This window comes from Lepidochelys kempii, chromosome 21 (genome assembly GCF_965140285.1).
Source record: "Lepidochelys kempii isolate rLepKem1 chromosome 21, rLepKem1.hap1, whole genome shotgun sequence".
Taxonomy (NCBI): domain Eukaryota; kingdom Metazoa; phylum Chordata; order Testudines; family Cheloniidae; genus Lepidochelys; species Lepidochelys kempii.
This window is the reverse complement of record NC_136400.1, coordinates 3,234,731-3,246,840: the sequence shown is the minus strand read 5'-3', so window position 1 is coordinate 3,246,840 and position 12,110 is coordinate 3,234,731. Positions and strand designations below refer to the sequence as shown.

Below are 12,110 nucleotides of genomic sequence, written 5' to 3'. Positions count from 1 at the left end.
CAGCTGGATGTTAGTTTCAATCTTGTAAGTGAACAAAAACGCTGAATCAGATTAAGGACACTTTAGATGTAAGAAACCACATTTAAAAAAACCAAACTCAGCAAAGTATACTGTCATCTTTAATTTTCTGTGCTATTCCTTGTTTTTGTGATATTCCATGGGTGAGATTGCAGTTGTCATTAAAAAACCTACGGAAGTTATTCTTCAGGCACAGCTATCATTCCAGTTTTAGTGCCTTCTTAAGCAGAGCAAAAACTGCTCGTGCTATTTAATAATGGCAGATTAAAACCTGCTTATCTCAATTAATACATGTATTGCTAATTTAAATTGAATTAATTAAAACTGTATAAATAACACTTCCACAGCTAGGTATGGTAGGCTGTGCGATAGAGGAGGTTTTAATTACATACAAAAAAAACCCGCAGCTATCATAATTGGTCTGTCCCCCTGGATGCTGCAGTATCAGACTTGCCATGCTTAAGGGAAAACTTTAATTAGAAATGAAATTACCTATTAGCCCTGAAACTAATTGGGATTCTTTATTTAGGTCTTGATGTTGTTTTGTCTGTCTGAAGCCTGGAAAAAATGGGGGATTGGGTGGTTTAGGATATTGGTAATGGATATAGAATCTTTCCACTCTAGCTTCTTAATTCAAATCCAGCCTCAGTAGGATGCTTGAAAATTACCATCTGAAACCTTGTGCTGAGTCCTCTGTGAAGTGATCTGGGTCTCAGGCTGGTTCCTAGTTCACAAGCGTTAATTTCTCAGCCATCCACAGTTGATCCTGTTCTTGGGAGATGCCAGGACATAGCCTGAAGTCCTTTTAGTGGGAGGGTTGCTTCCTACCTATGAGTTAACATTCTTTCCTGGGGGGAAAGCTTGCTGTTCCTACGTGCACAAAGCTTGGGTAGAAGACTTCAAATGGAAGGGTGTTCAGTGTCACCACCTTGCAGTTCATTTTGAGAAATGGTGAATTTGTCATCCACTGTAATATCAATCCATTGTTACTTTAAAACTAGCGTTGATATTTGATACATGTAGGTAGAAGACCCAGCAGGCATCAGCAGGCAAGTCCTGTGTTGTGCATGGCTGTACCTTTGGTGCAATAATCATGTTGAAACGTGCTGTATGGCTACACGTTCCCAAGTTACTGCAGACCTCATGTTAATGTTAAGCAGTCACAAAATACTTGCGCAAAGGCCAATGTTCAAGCCCTTGCTCTGTAGCAAAACTCCACCCCTTACTACTTAAACAATCCAAAGCTCCTTAAAAGGCTTCAGGGAGGTCTTTCATGGTGCAGTGAAGCTCTTTAACCATAAGACATAGGAGATGTCTGGACAAAGCGATGTGTAGAGAAGCAGACCTGTTGGCAGTGGATAGTTCTATATAGCACTTTTACAAACCTATATTCGTGAGCATGCCAGTAAGTGAATGCTCTTATCTCAGCTTTGACTATTTGCTACTTGTCAAGTAGCAAATAGTTGAGTTTTGTGGTATAAACTTCCTTTCCTTTTCAGTCTGCGGTAACTGGACAAAATTGATAATATAGCACATGAAAGTAGCACCTATCTGCTGGTGAATTCAGGCTCTCTGCTTTCACTTTTTTTTTTTTTTGTGAGAAGAAACAACAGTGGCACCTAGTGGGTGTTGGGGTTCACAGCAAGTGGAAAAAGTAACAAGCTTAATAATTTTTAACCATAACTGTTGCTCAATGTTTACAGTGGGGTTGTCTAATTAGCAGCTTTTAATTAGACTGTTTTAAGGAGAGAGACATGTTGACATGGGTTTTTACTGTTAACTCTTAGAAGTTTTTGGGGTGAGATTTTGTGTAAAATCAGTTGTGATTGTTCTTCCTCTTACATTCAGGATTGAGCCCATTGTTTGTATTTATGTAGAGCTTGGGAATCCTGCAGGTGTAGAGCTTGCAGAATCAGAACGGCCATTTTTAAAGCAATGCACAAGGAGAACTCTTCATCCTTAATATGTCTCTTTATATTTCAAAGAATTCTTGATATGTGCAGTATAACTTTTGATTGAATGACACTAGTTAAAATTTAGAAAAGGCAGTTGAGCTATATAGGTATTTTTTTCCTCTGTAACATCAGGATAAATGAACACGATAGCAATAACACAATTCTGAGTGGTTTTTTTATTCGTTGAAAAGACTATGATGTGATTTTTGTTTCTAAAAACAATAAATTCTGTTCCAGTTCTAATGAGCTGGAAAGGAGGATGCAGAATTGGGCTGCATCCCGGGCTGTCTGCCTTACTGTTCCCTTGCAAAGGCTGTGTCAGCAGGTCTCTCCATTTCATGTGTTCTGTAGTCATAAAGCAGTCAGTGCTAAAAGGATGATATTATTTTTGAACTGCAAAAGTGATTTTAAAAAGGCAACAACATAAGCAGTATAGCTATTCCCATGTGTCTTTAAGTCATATCTACTGGCTTTACTGCTAAAAAATTTTTTGAACTGTTACCCTTGCATAGCTGAGAAAGCAAACTGGCTTGTATTTTGGGTTTTGCCTAGTCATGGCCAACTTCCAGCTGCAAAATTTTTATTATGGTAATGCTTTCAGAGGCGTCAGGCACACTGAAGTTTCAAGTTTGTTTGGGGTTTGCAATAGTGGCAGTTAGGAAAATTCTTCTCTCTGACTTGTCATTTTAGCTCTTTAAATCAGTGGGAGGGAGTTGCAAGAGAATCCCACAATGCTATTAGGACAGGATGTTTTCAGGATATGTATAAATGCACTTTAACCAGATTTTTCTCCATTTAGAGCCATTTTGTAATCAGTGTTTTTTTCCCTCCTAACCCTTCCTTCACTCTGCTCAGTTGTGTAGCTGACACCAAACATATTTTCTTGAGGTGAGCAATACGGCAGTTGTTGGATTTGTTCATGTGCATCCTGTGTCCCGAGCTGCTTTTCCACACTCTGCTCCAGCTTCAGCATCAGAAGGGCACAAGCAGCAGTTTGTGCTTCTGGGGTTTTTATTTGTTGTTGTTTTTGCTTTGTCAGTTTCTGTTGGTTTGTTGTTTGTTGGGTTTTTGTGGTGGTGTTCTTTTGTGTTTTTGTGTGGGGCTGGGGCAGGGGAAAGAGGGCAGACTATGCATCTGACATATGGTGAAGTAAATTTTTCCACTGGAACCAGTACTTGCTGCTTTTGCTTGGAAAGGAAGATTGAGAAATTTTGTGCACACAATACACCATTTCTCTCTAGTCCTTAGCCAATTAGATTGTTAGTTTGAATGAATTTGCCCTTTTCATAGAGAGATTGGAGACACTACCTCTCATGTACGTTGGAAATTAAGTTGCAAGCAGGCCGTGCCCATAAACTGAAAATATAGACTGCCTTTTTTAAAATTACCTACTATGCAAAATCTCGCCGCTCTGATCAGAGCGGGAAGGCCATGGGAATGGTAGTATGCTGTCGTGAAACTCTATTCCTCTGAACTGAAGCTTAGAGTGGAAAGGTAGACACACACTGTATGTGTGTACCCACTGAGGTATGGGGTTTTTTAAGGGCCTGAGCCCATTTTCACGGCTTGACCCTGGTATGGGGGTCAGCTCCTAAATAAGGGAGAGGAGTTTCTTGAAGAGTTGTGTGATTGAGAAGTTGTCTAGCATGGGAGAAAAGGGAAGCTTGTCTGGGCTTTGTCTCCAAGAACTATAGTAGAACCTCAGAAGTTACGAACCCCTCGGGAATGGAGGTTGTTCGTAACTCTGAAATGTTTGTAACTGAACAAAACGTTATCGTGGTTCTTTTCAAACGTTTACAACTGAACATTGACTTAATACAGCTTTGAAATTTTACTATGCAGAAGAAAAATGCTGCTTTTAACCATCTTAATTTAAATCAAACAAGCACAGAACCAGTTTCCTTACCTTGTCAATTTTTTTTGGAGGCAAAGCCCAGACAAGCTTCCCTTTTTTAAAAAAACCTTTCCCTTTATTTTTATTAGTTTGTTTAACATGGTACTGTACTATATTCACCTTTTTTGGTCTCTGCTGTTGCTGGATTACATACTTCCGGTTCGAAATGAGGGGTGTGGTTGAGTCGTCAATTTGTAACTCAGGTGTTTGTAAAGTGCTTGCAACATTCCAACTACATTTACAACAGTTAGACAAATGTTGTACTGGTGTGTATGGGCTGCAACCGAATGACGTGTGAGAAGCTGATAATGCTACAATATAGTTGACATGAGAACTTAATCCTTCCCTACCGTCTAAAGAGAGGAAGAAATTCACTATCTTTTTATGCCATTAGCAGCTGTCCTTATAACTCCATAATTGGTGAAGCAAAGTCCCATATGCTTGAGAGTGGGTATGAACAAGTCAAGCTAACAAGTCATAGAGTAGCCTTCTGGTAAAGGGACCATTCTGAGAATTGTATAGCAAAGATTGTATAGATAGTAAAGATATCCATGGTGTTTAGCATGGCCTAAAATCTTGTAAGCGTCTTTCATTGACAATGAAAAGAAACACAAACTTTTGACTGCTTACAGGGAAATAACTACAGAAGGCGGGGCAGAGGGTGTGCTGACAGGTTTGATTTCTTTTCATGAAGTCCAAGGAAATTCTACAGTAGCCTGGGCTCTCCCCCCTTCCCTTCCCCCCCCCCCAAAAAAAAGCATGTGGGGGAAGGTCTCCAAAGCATCTTGTTCTCTATACTAGATCCATTGCCATCCATTTGTAGTAAAGTACAGAGCTGTTGATCTGCAAGGAACGCTGCCCCTTGAAAGAAAAAGAATGCAAACTGGGCTAGGGAAAAGCACTTCAGACTTCCAGATTTTTATAAAAAAATAAAATAGAATTTCAGAACCTATTGCCATTAAAACAAACTTTCTGGATGGATGAATTCTGGTAATAGAAGAAAGGGAATTTATGTTTAAACTGACATTTTTATGTATCATAAATACCTTGGTTGTGGTAATGTTAAAGAAACAACATGCCTTTAAAAAAAACTTCTTCTAAAAGAAATCTACAGCATAATCTTAGTATTTGTGGCATATACTCTGTTTAATCCAGGTTGGATACATCAGGTACAGCAGTGGCACAAGACTCAATACTGTAAATGATATACAAGTTTCAACATATGCACTACAAGTCAAAAAGAAGACAACAGAAACGTAGAGTTCTTTAGAAGGGTGTTCTCAAATGAATCTACCTGCCCTTTTGTACAGTACATTTTGTCTGTCATTTGTGATGCTTGTAAGCAAAGCCCATTTATAGTACGAAAATAGAAAATAATAAGGGCGAGCGTTTCTCATAACATAAAACCTTTAAAGAAAACACCATTGCATTGGAATGTCTCACTGATTATCAAAAATATACCATCACACGTGTTTTTTGTAAAATATTTCATTGGTCCAAGATACCAGCTGGAACTCCAGTTATGGTTGCAACAGAGAACTGAGAAGAGCATTGTATGGTTATTAACCTTTCATCCAAACAGCTATATGACCTGCTATGACTAGTGCCAGTTCAAAACTTAAGGAGAAGAAACACATAACACATACATACAAAAATAACAAACTATTGGCTGAAAATAAGACTATAGCAGGAATTTTTCACAAACATCTTTGTGTGGTGTGGTTGACTGATCAACATGAAATCTTTCTGGCTCAGTCTTGTATCCCAAATATAAATAAATAAATCGTTTCCCTCCTCTAGTCCCTGTCATTGGAGGATCTCTAAAGCACTTTGCAAACATTTATTAAACTTCACAACACCGCTGTGAGACAGGAAAGTATTATCATCCCTATTTCACAGATGGGTAAACTGAGGCATAGAGAGGCAAAGTGACTTGATTGAGGTCACACGGTGATTCAGAAAGAGAGTCAGGAATAGAATATAGGCATCCTGATCCTAAATCCCAATTTTAATCATTAAACCACATTGCATCTCATTATTAATCTTAAGGATCTAGAAGGAAATCCTAATGGGAAAGGAAGTTAAACCATTTATGGCATCATTAATTGTTAGGCCTGTAACCTCAGTTATGAAGTCACACCATTCAGTGCAGTTGACCAAAATGTCTCAGAAAACAATCACAAATTTGCCAAATAATTTAAAATATTTAATCAGCTACAGAGCTTTCCAGTGTGGAAGAATAATTACTAATTATCCACAAATACAATCGATGTAGAAAAAAAATAGTTGCAAATATTATTATTCAATCAAGCTTTAAACCTAGCAAATAAGGCTTTTTATTCAAAACCGCTGTTGCTCTTGAGCCACCGCATGCTGACTTGTAACTCCACCGTAATCCAACATTGCCCCTGTCTTAATCTCTTTCTTACAGGGAACACTGCAAACCATCAGTTAAAGATGATTTTTAAGATCCCCAATCTGCATTAGAACATGTGTAACAGACAACATGATTACAAATGGATTTACTTCTAAAATACTTGAAAAAGCACCTCCTCCTCTACTGAACCGACAAAATCTGAGCTCTTGGTAGAACTCCTCTTCCCCCCTCCCCTCCAGTTACGTAAATCAGAGCCGTGAGAGCTGGCTCCTAATGCTACGGAGGCATCAGCTATTTCAGGGAAAACCTGCAACTTTAAAATTAGGTTTTGGCAGCTCTGAACACCATAAAAAATAAAGTGATTTCCCAGTGTTGAAAATAGCAATTCAGTTTTTCAGTGGGTAAGCTGCTTCTATTAAGAATTTAGAATTGCAAGCTTATTTATTTTATGATTTCCTCCCCCCCCCTCCCCAATTTACCTTTAAAATATGAATCCTTTGGCACCCAAAAGCAGCCTCCTGCATTAGAATTTGCTGGCCAAAGACAAGACTTTATATTCTTCAGTTGTTTGTGCACAGCTAACACTCAAGGAGGGGGGAGGGATTATTTAGCAAGTGCAAGGGGAAATAATCAAGAGTAATGGAATGAAAAATAAGGGAGGGAAAATTATGGCTTTGTATCAGGCGAAAACTCACTGACATTGAGATCTATTAGGCTGAAATAATTTCTTAAGTGAAGCAGTGGGAGCCCTGTCCCTGGGGAGATTTATATCTAGTCTAGAAAAAGCACTGGGAAATATTTTACAGGGAAGAATTGTGTGTTGGCAAGGGCTGGACTAAATGGTCTCTTCCATCTTTAATTTCTGTACAGTGGTTTAAGTTTTGTGGTAGTTTCTTTGAGTGACTTGGAAGTTCTTAGAAAACAAAGATAGGCGAGAAGGGTTTCAAAGCGAGTAGCTTGATTTCAAAGTTTGGGGTAGGGGAATGTACCAGTCATTTGCAATGGGTGTGTTTGCTCCTAGAGCGTGTGCAGTTCTGCTATAAGCAGCAACCCAGTGCCAGCTGAGAGGAAAATAGACTCATCAGTAAAGTTGGGTGAAAATTTGAGACTTTTTTCTTCAAAATGGCATTTCAAAGGAAACAAAAATTTTCAAAGAAAATTGTTTCCTTTGACATTTGCTGATTAAAAAAAATATGAAAACATGATTTTTTCCCTATATAAATGATCAATTTTTTTTTTTTTTAAAGGAGAAAACAAAAAAATTCACAAGAAATTCTGGAAAAAAGTAGGAAAAAAAATAAGGGAAAAACAGTTTGGCATTTTTTTGATTGGATTTACTCGTCGGATTGCTCTGTTCCAGCTGCCCTTCAGGAACATAATCGGTACAGTTCTACATTCCCTCTCCTACTGTATGTATTGTCATGCAGAACCACCCCTGAAGAAACTGCATTCCATGTGCCTCAGGTAAATGGGGTGTTGGTGCAGGCAATTGCCGGTTTATGTAGCTATAACATCTCTACGCATGAAGGTGGGGAATGGTTAGAGGACAGAACAAGGTCAGTAAGGGCGAGAAGGGCCCAAGCTCTAGAGTTTGGATCCCAGGCCAGATCTAAACTAACCTATGTCTGAGAGTGCTCAAAACCTGGGGTTTGGTTTGGCCCTGTCTCCAGTAATGTTTTGTATGTTCACATAAGCTAATCAAGTCAGTTCCCTCTCATTACCCTGGGAGTGCATGACTGCCAAGCAATTCCTGTGCTTATCAAAACAAATGGTCTCCCTTCCTCCTGCAGAAACACAGAGCTCTTTCTGCAGCTCTGTGTTTATCAGTAAAACATTTGAATTATGCGTATATGTACAGTACGATATAATACATATCATGTGGATTCATTCTGGTCTGTGCTATTTCAGTGACTGCAAAGTGCTTTCACTACAAGGCTATCGTTGCACTGTGTAACCCAGGGAGTTCTGTACACAGTTATTTACAGGTGGGCAGATTTGCCCCAATCCTGTTCAGATGAGCATTGAAATGGGCTAATGCCTCCATTATAAATGTTATTTTTGTCTTAAACTATTGAAATCAACCCTTTGTGATTCTCCTCACCCCCCTTTCTATTCACAAGGATCTTTGCCAAGCCAGTGATTGTGTGTGGCAGCACTTGCTAAAGTAATGATAGAAATGTTATGCTGCATGCTTTTGATTAAGCAGAAAAATAATTTTGCCTATGCAGAACATAGCAAAGGGCTGGGCTACCCTGGCAGCCTGAGCCCAAACAGCTAGAGAGAGGAACCCCAAGCACTGTTTTTCTTGTTTTTCTTTATGTCCCTGACAAATTGTGAATGTTCAGGAAATACTTTGATTAATAATAATACACTGTACACAAAGTGCTTTCCATGGGTGGGTGTCATTCTCTCCATTTAATAGATGGGGAAACTGAGGCACAGAGAAATGAAGTGACTTGTTTAAGACTCCAACGGAAGAGAAGGGCAGAGCTGAGACTACAAGGCGAGGACCTGGCTCTTTGTCACCCTGTAGCTGGTTCATTTAAACCCATGCAAACTGAGTGCACAGTGGGAGTAATACATTCCCAGCCAGCATGGTAGCATTTTAGCCTTACTTTGCACAGATGTAAATGAGGGCATAAGGTGCAAGGCAATGGAGAATCAGGCTTTGTTTAGGCCTGAAGATGTTCAATAGGGCAGGGGTATGATCAGACGTAAGGGGACTAAATGAAGCAAAGGAACAATTAAGTTAAGCGCCAAGAAAAATTGCTAATGGTAAACTACAGAATAACCGCCTGAGGAAAGTAGCAAAGGAACCACAGCACCTGAGTGATTTAAAACAGACTGGACATAGTGCTGGAGAATGTGATATAGGGAGCTATCCAGCCCTGGAGCAAAGGGGCATCAGTTTATGACATTACTGAATGTTTAGCTCTAGCTTTATCATTCCTAGAATGGGATAAGTTTCTCAGTAGGTTACTGGGTTATCACAACAGCTATCTGAGTCCACATGATACCCAGTAATAAGTTAGGAATGTTGACAAGGTGGGTTGATAGTGCATAATTTTAAGTCCTATAACATCAATGTGCATTTTGAGAGGCAAAACCCCCCATCCTTTTGTTGAATCACCCAGGGGTATGCTTTGAGTGGTGTGGCAGATAGTGCTGTGTTAGTGAAGTTACTATTTACTGTTGAGAGAAGGGAAGCATGAAATGGCTCCTTGCTATCTATTGGACTGTAAGCAATTTTGGGGCAGGGTTTGTGTCTATGTCTGTATGTTCTATGTGTCTATGTATGTTCAGCACCTCACAACATGGCTCTGAGCCTGATTGAGGCATTTGGATGTGATAATTAATACTACATTATACTGTACGTGTCTGTGGATGGCATGTACTATGTTGGATCAGTATGTGCTGTGGCTAACGAATTGCACCCATAACAAAAAGGTGGTCTGAGGAATGTGTAGCAGGAGAATAAGCAATTATTTCCCACTTACTTTTCCAAATGGAGAAAGGTCATATATAAATGAAACTGTCAGGTCCTTGTATTTCAAGACCATATTGTTACTAGAAAGATCTTAGGGAGAACAGTCAGTATTCACCATAGAACTAGTCAGAAGTATTAAGCTTGGCAAGTACCACACAGAGTTACAGTTTTTGGTTGACTAGAAGTGTGTGACTTTTCCCAGATGAAGAATAGAGCTGCAAAGTAAAGTGGTGTCTGTTCCACACCATATCCCGGGTATTCAAAACCCCTGTATCCCTTCCCCTGCTCAACTGCATACACGCTGTAGCTCCTGTGCTGGGAGGGGAGGACTAAAGTTGCTAAACTGGTTTACCTACCACATCAGTGCAACCCAGACACCATCAGTCGGCCAGTAGGAGCCCCAGGAGTGCGTTAAAAAGCCAAATACCTTCTCAGTCCATGCTGAATGGTTGGCTCCGCGTTTACTTGGATCTGGTATAGACGCTACTTGGCTGTGATTTACAATGGGTTGCATGTCCAATATTAGCATATATAAAAATAAAAAAGCATTAGCATAGATGACCGGTACAGTCTATCCTATTTCTGATGATCTGGTGCAGTTGGGTTGGGAGCTTCCACACTCTTTGCCATTCGTGTGCACAGGATTTTAAGAAGTTTTCCTACATTTTTAATGTTTTTCCTTTTAAAAATACAGAACTGGTAGTCTAGTCACACTCGTCACAAGTAAGTGATAACAAAAATAGAAAGCAGAAATCCATGTGGGACTAACACTTTACAAAAGCCTGTCTTTTTTTTTTTTTTCCACAAATATGTTTTCACAGACAATAATTAGCAGACAAACACACTGTTTGCAGTTGCACTGTATTGACTTAAAAGGCGGTTACAAAATCATCTCAATAAAGAGTGCCTTCCAGGGTGAAAGATTTATTTGTGTGGGGGGGTGTGTGCATGCAATCAGTTTGATACTGTGCACCAAATCAGGAAAATGTGCTCAGACCTTTGTGTGTCATTTCGATGTGGTTCTTTTTCTCACACACACACACACACCACACCACACAGAGGAACGGAAATAGATTTCTGGGACAGCTGTCTTCTTTGTCTAAATCTTTCTCTATAAAAGAAAAAAAAAGATGTGTAATTTTGGTTGATTAAAGATTCTGCTCCATGAAGGAAAAAAAAAATCACAAAATCCATTTTTTCACCTTTTTCAGTCATTTCCGCATGAATAAATATTATCCATTAAAAACCTTTAAAAAGGTGCCGAGATACACAGTGTTATATTTGTTTCTTTATTGACTTTCTCGTTGCCATGCCGGTTCTTTTTCTCTAGCCTCTGGAAACAATTTTCTGCGTCATATCCTGAATCAAGGCTCTCTGCAGGCGCGTGCACACACAGACCCTTTCTTCAACCCACCTCTTCCTCCCTCTCCTCAGCTGTTCTCTCAGTCCATGGCATGAATGCGAGTTTGAAGAAAGCTGCCTCGTTAGGTCTCCATTGCTAATTCTATGACGAAATGTCAGGTTGGTCCATCCAGGCACAATTTGCAGCAAGAAAGGAACATGAAGGTGTGGAGGGGGCGGGACGCCGGCATTCCAGCTGCTTCCTTCAAACGACACCTTACAAGGCAGAGACCTTGACTATGTTGCTGCTTGTGGTGGAAATGTTCGTAGTGGGTTGAGGGCTGCTCGGTGAGGGCCTGCTCTCTCCTTCTGGCGTCAGTGCCGGTGGGGTAGGAATACTGATGATGGCTGTCGTGAGGTGGGAGGTTTTGCAGTTCGGTCTCAGCCCGTCATCTGATTTCATATTGAGACTGGAACGACTAGAAAACAAAAGGGTTTATTTATTTATTTATTTATTAATAATACAAGAGTCAGTAATCAGGTCCAAAGTCTTATGAGCCCATAAGGGCTCCCTGACCGCAGGCTTAAACTTCAGTGCAGTTTTATTTCCCCTTTCAAAACCTCCATCCCTTTATCTTTTTTCTACTTGTTTCCCCTGCAGTAGTCTTGAGAATCTGGCAGCTGGGAGCATTCCTATTAGATCTGCATCAGTTGCATCCTATAATTAATTACCACGGGAAAATGATAGGTCTGTTTTCTGTGCATCTGCATAGCTGCAGGAGTCCTCAGTTACCAGCCGAACAGGCTTGCTTTAAACACAGGGCTTGTCCTTTCAAAATATAAAGGGTTCCCTGTTGGAAAGTCACCGCTGTTGTTATTACAGGTTGACTCACTAACAGACTCTGTCCTAATGTCTCAAGTGTCTGGGTACTTCTGTGTGACAAGGTGGGTCAGGTAATGTGTCTTAATGGGCCAACTTCTGGTGGCAAGAGAGACGAGCTTTCGAGCCACACTGAGCTCTGCGTCAGGCCTGGGAAA

General features: G+C 40.0%; 1 protein-coding gene across 8 annotated transcripts in view; it reads right to left on the bottom strand.

The window, feature by feature from the left end:
* Positions 1 to 4,992: 4,992 nt before the first annotated feature.
* KCND3 (potassium voltage-gated channel subfamily D member 3) overlaps positions 4,993 to 12,110 on the bottom strand; it is a 229,692-nt gene continuing 222,574 nt past the window's right edge. For 7 of the 8 annotated variants that reach the window (XM_073320244.2, XM_073320243.2, XM_073320242.2 and 4 more), the window contains one exon: positions 4,993 to 11,551. In XM_073320244.2, the coding sequence (XP_073176345.1) occupies positions 11,350 to 11,551 (202 nt within the window). In that variant the 3' untranslated portion in view covers positions 4,993 to 11,349. The remainder of the gene's footprint in view (positions 11,552 to 12,110) is intronic. The other variant, XR_013634877.1, reaches the window with a different exon arrangement.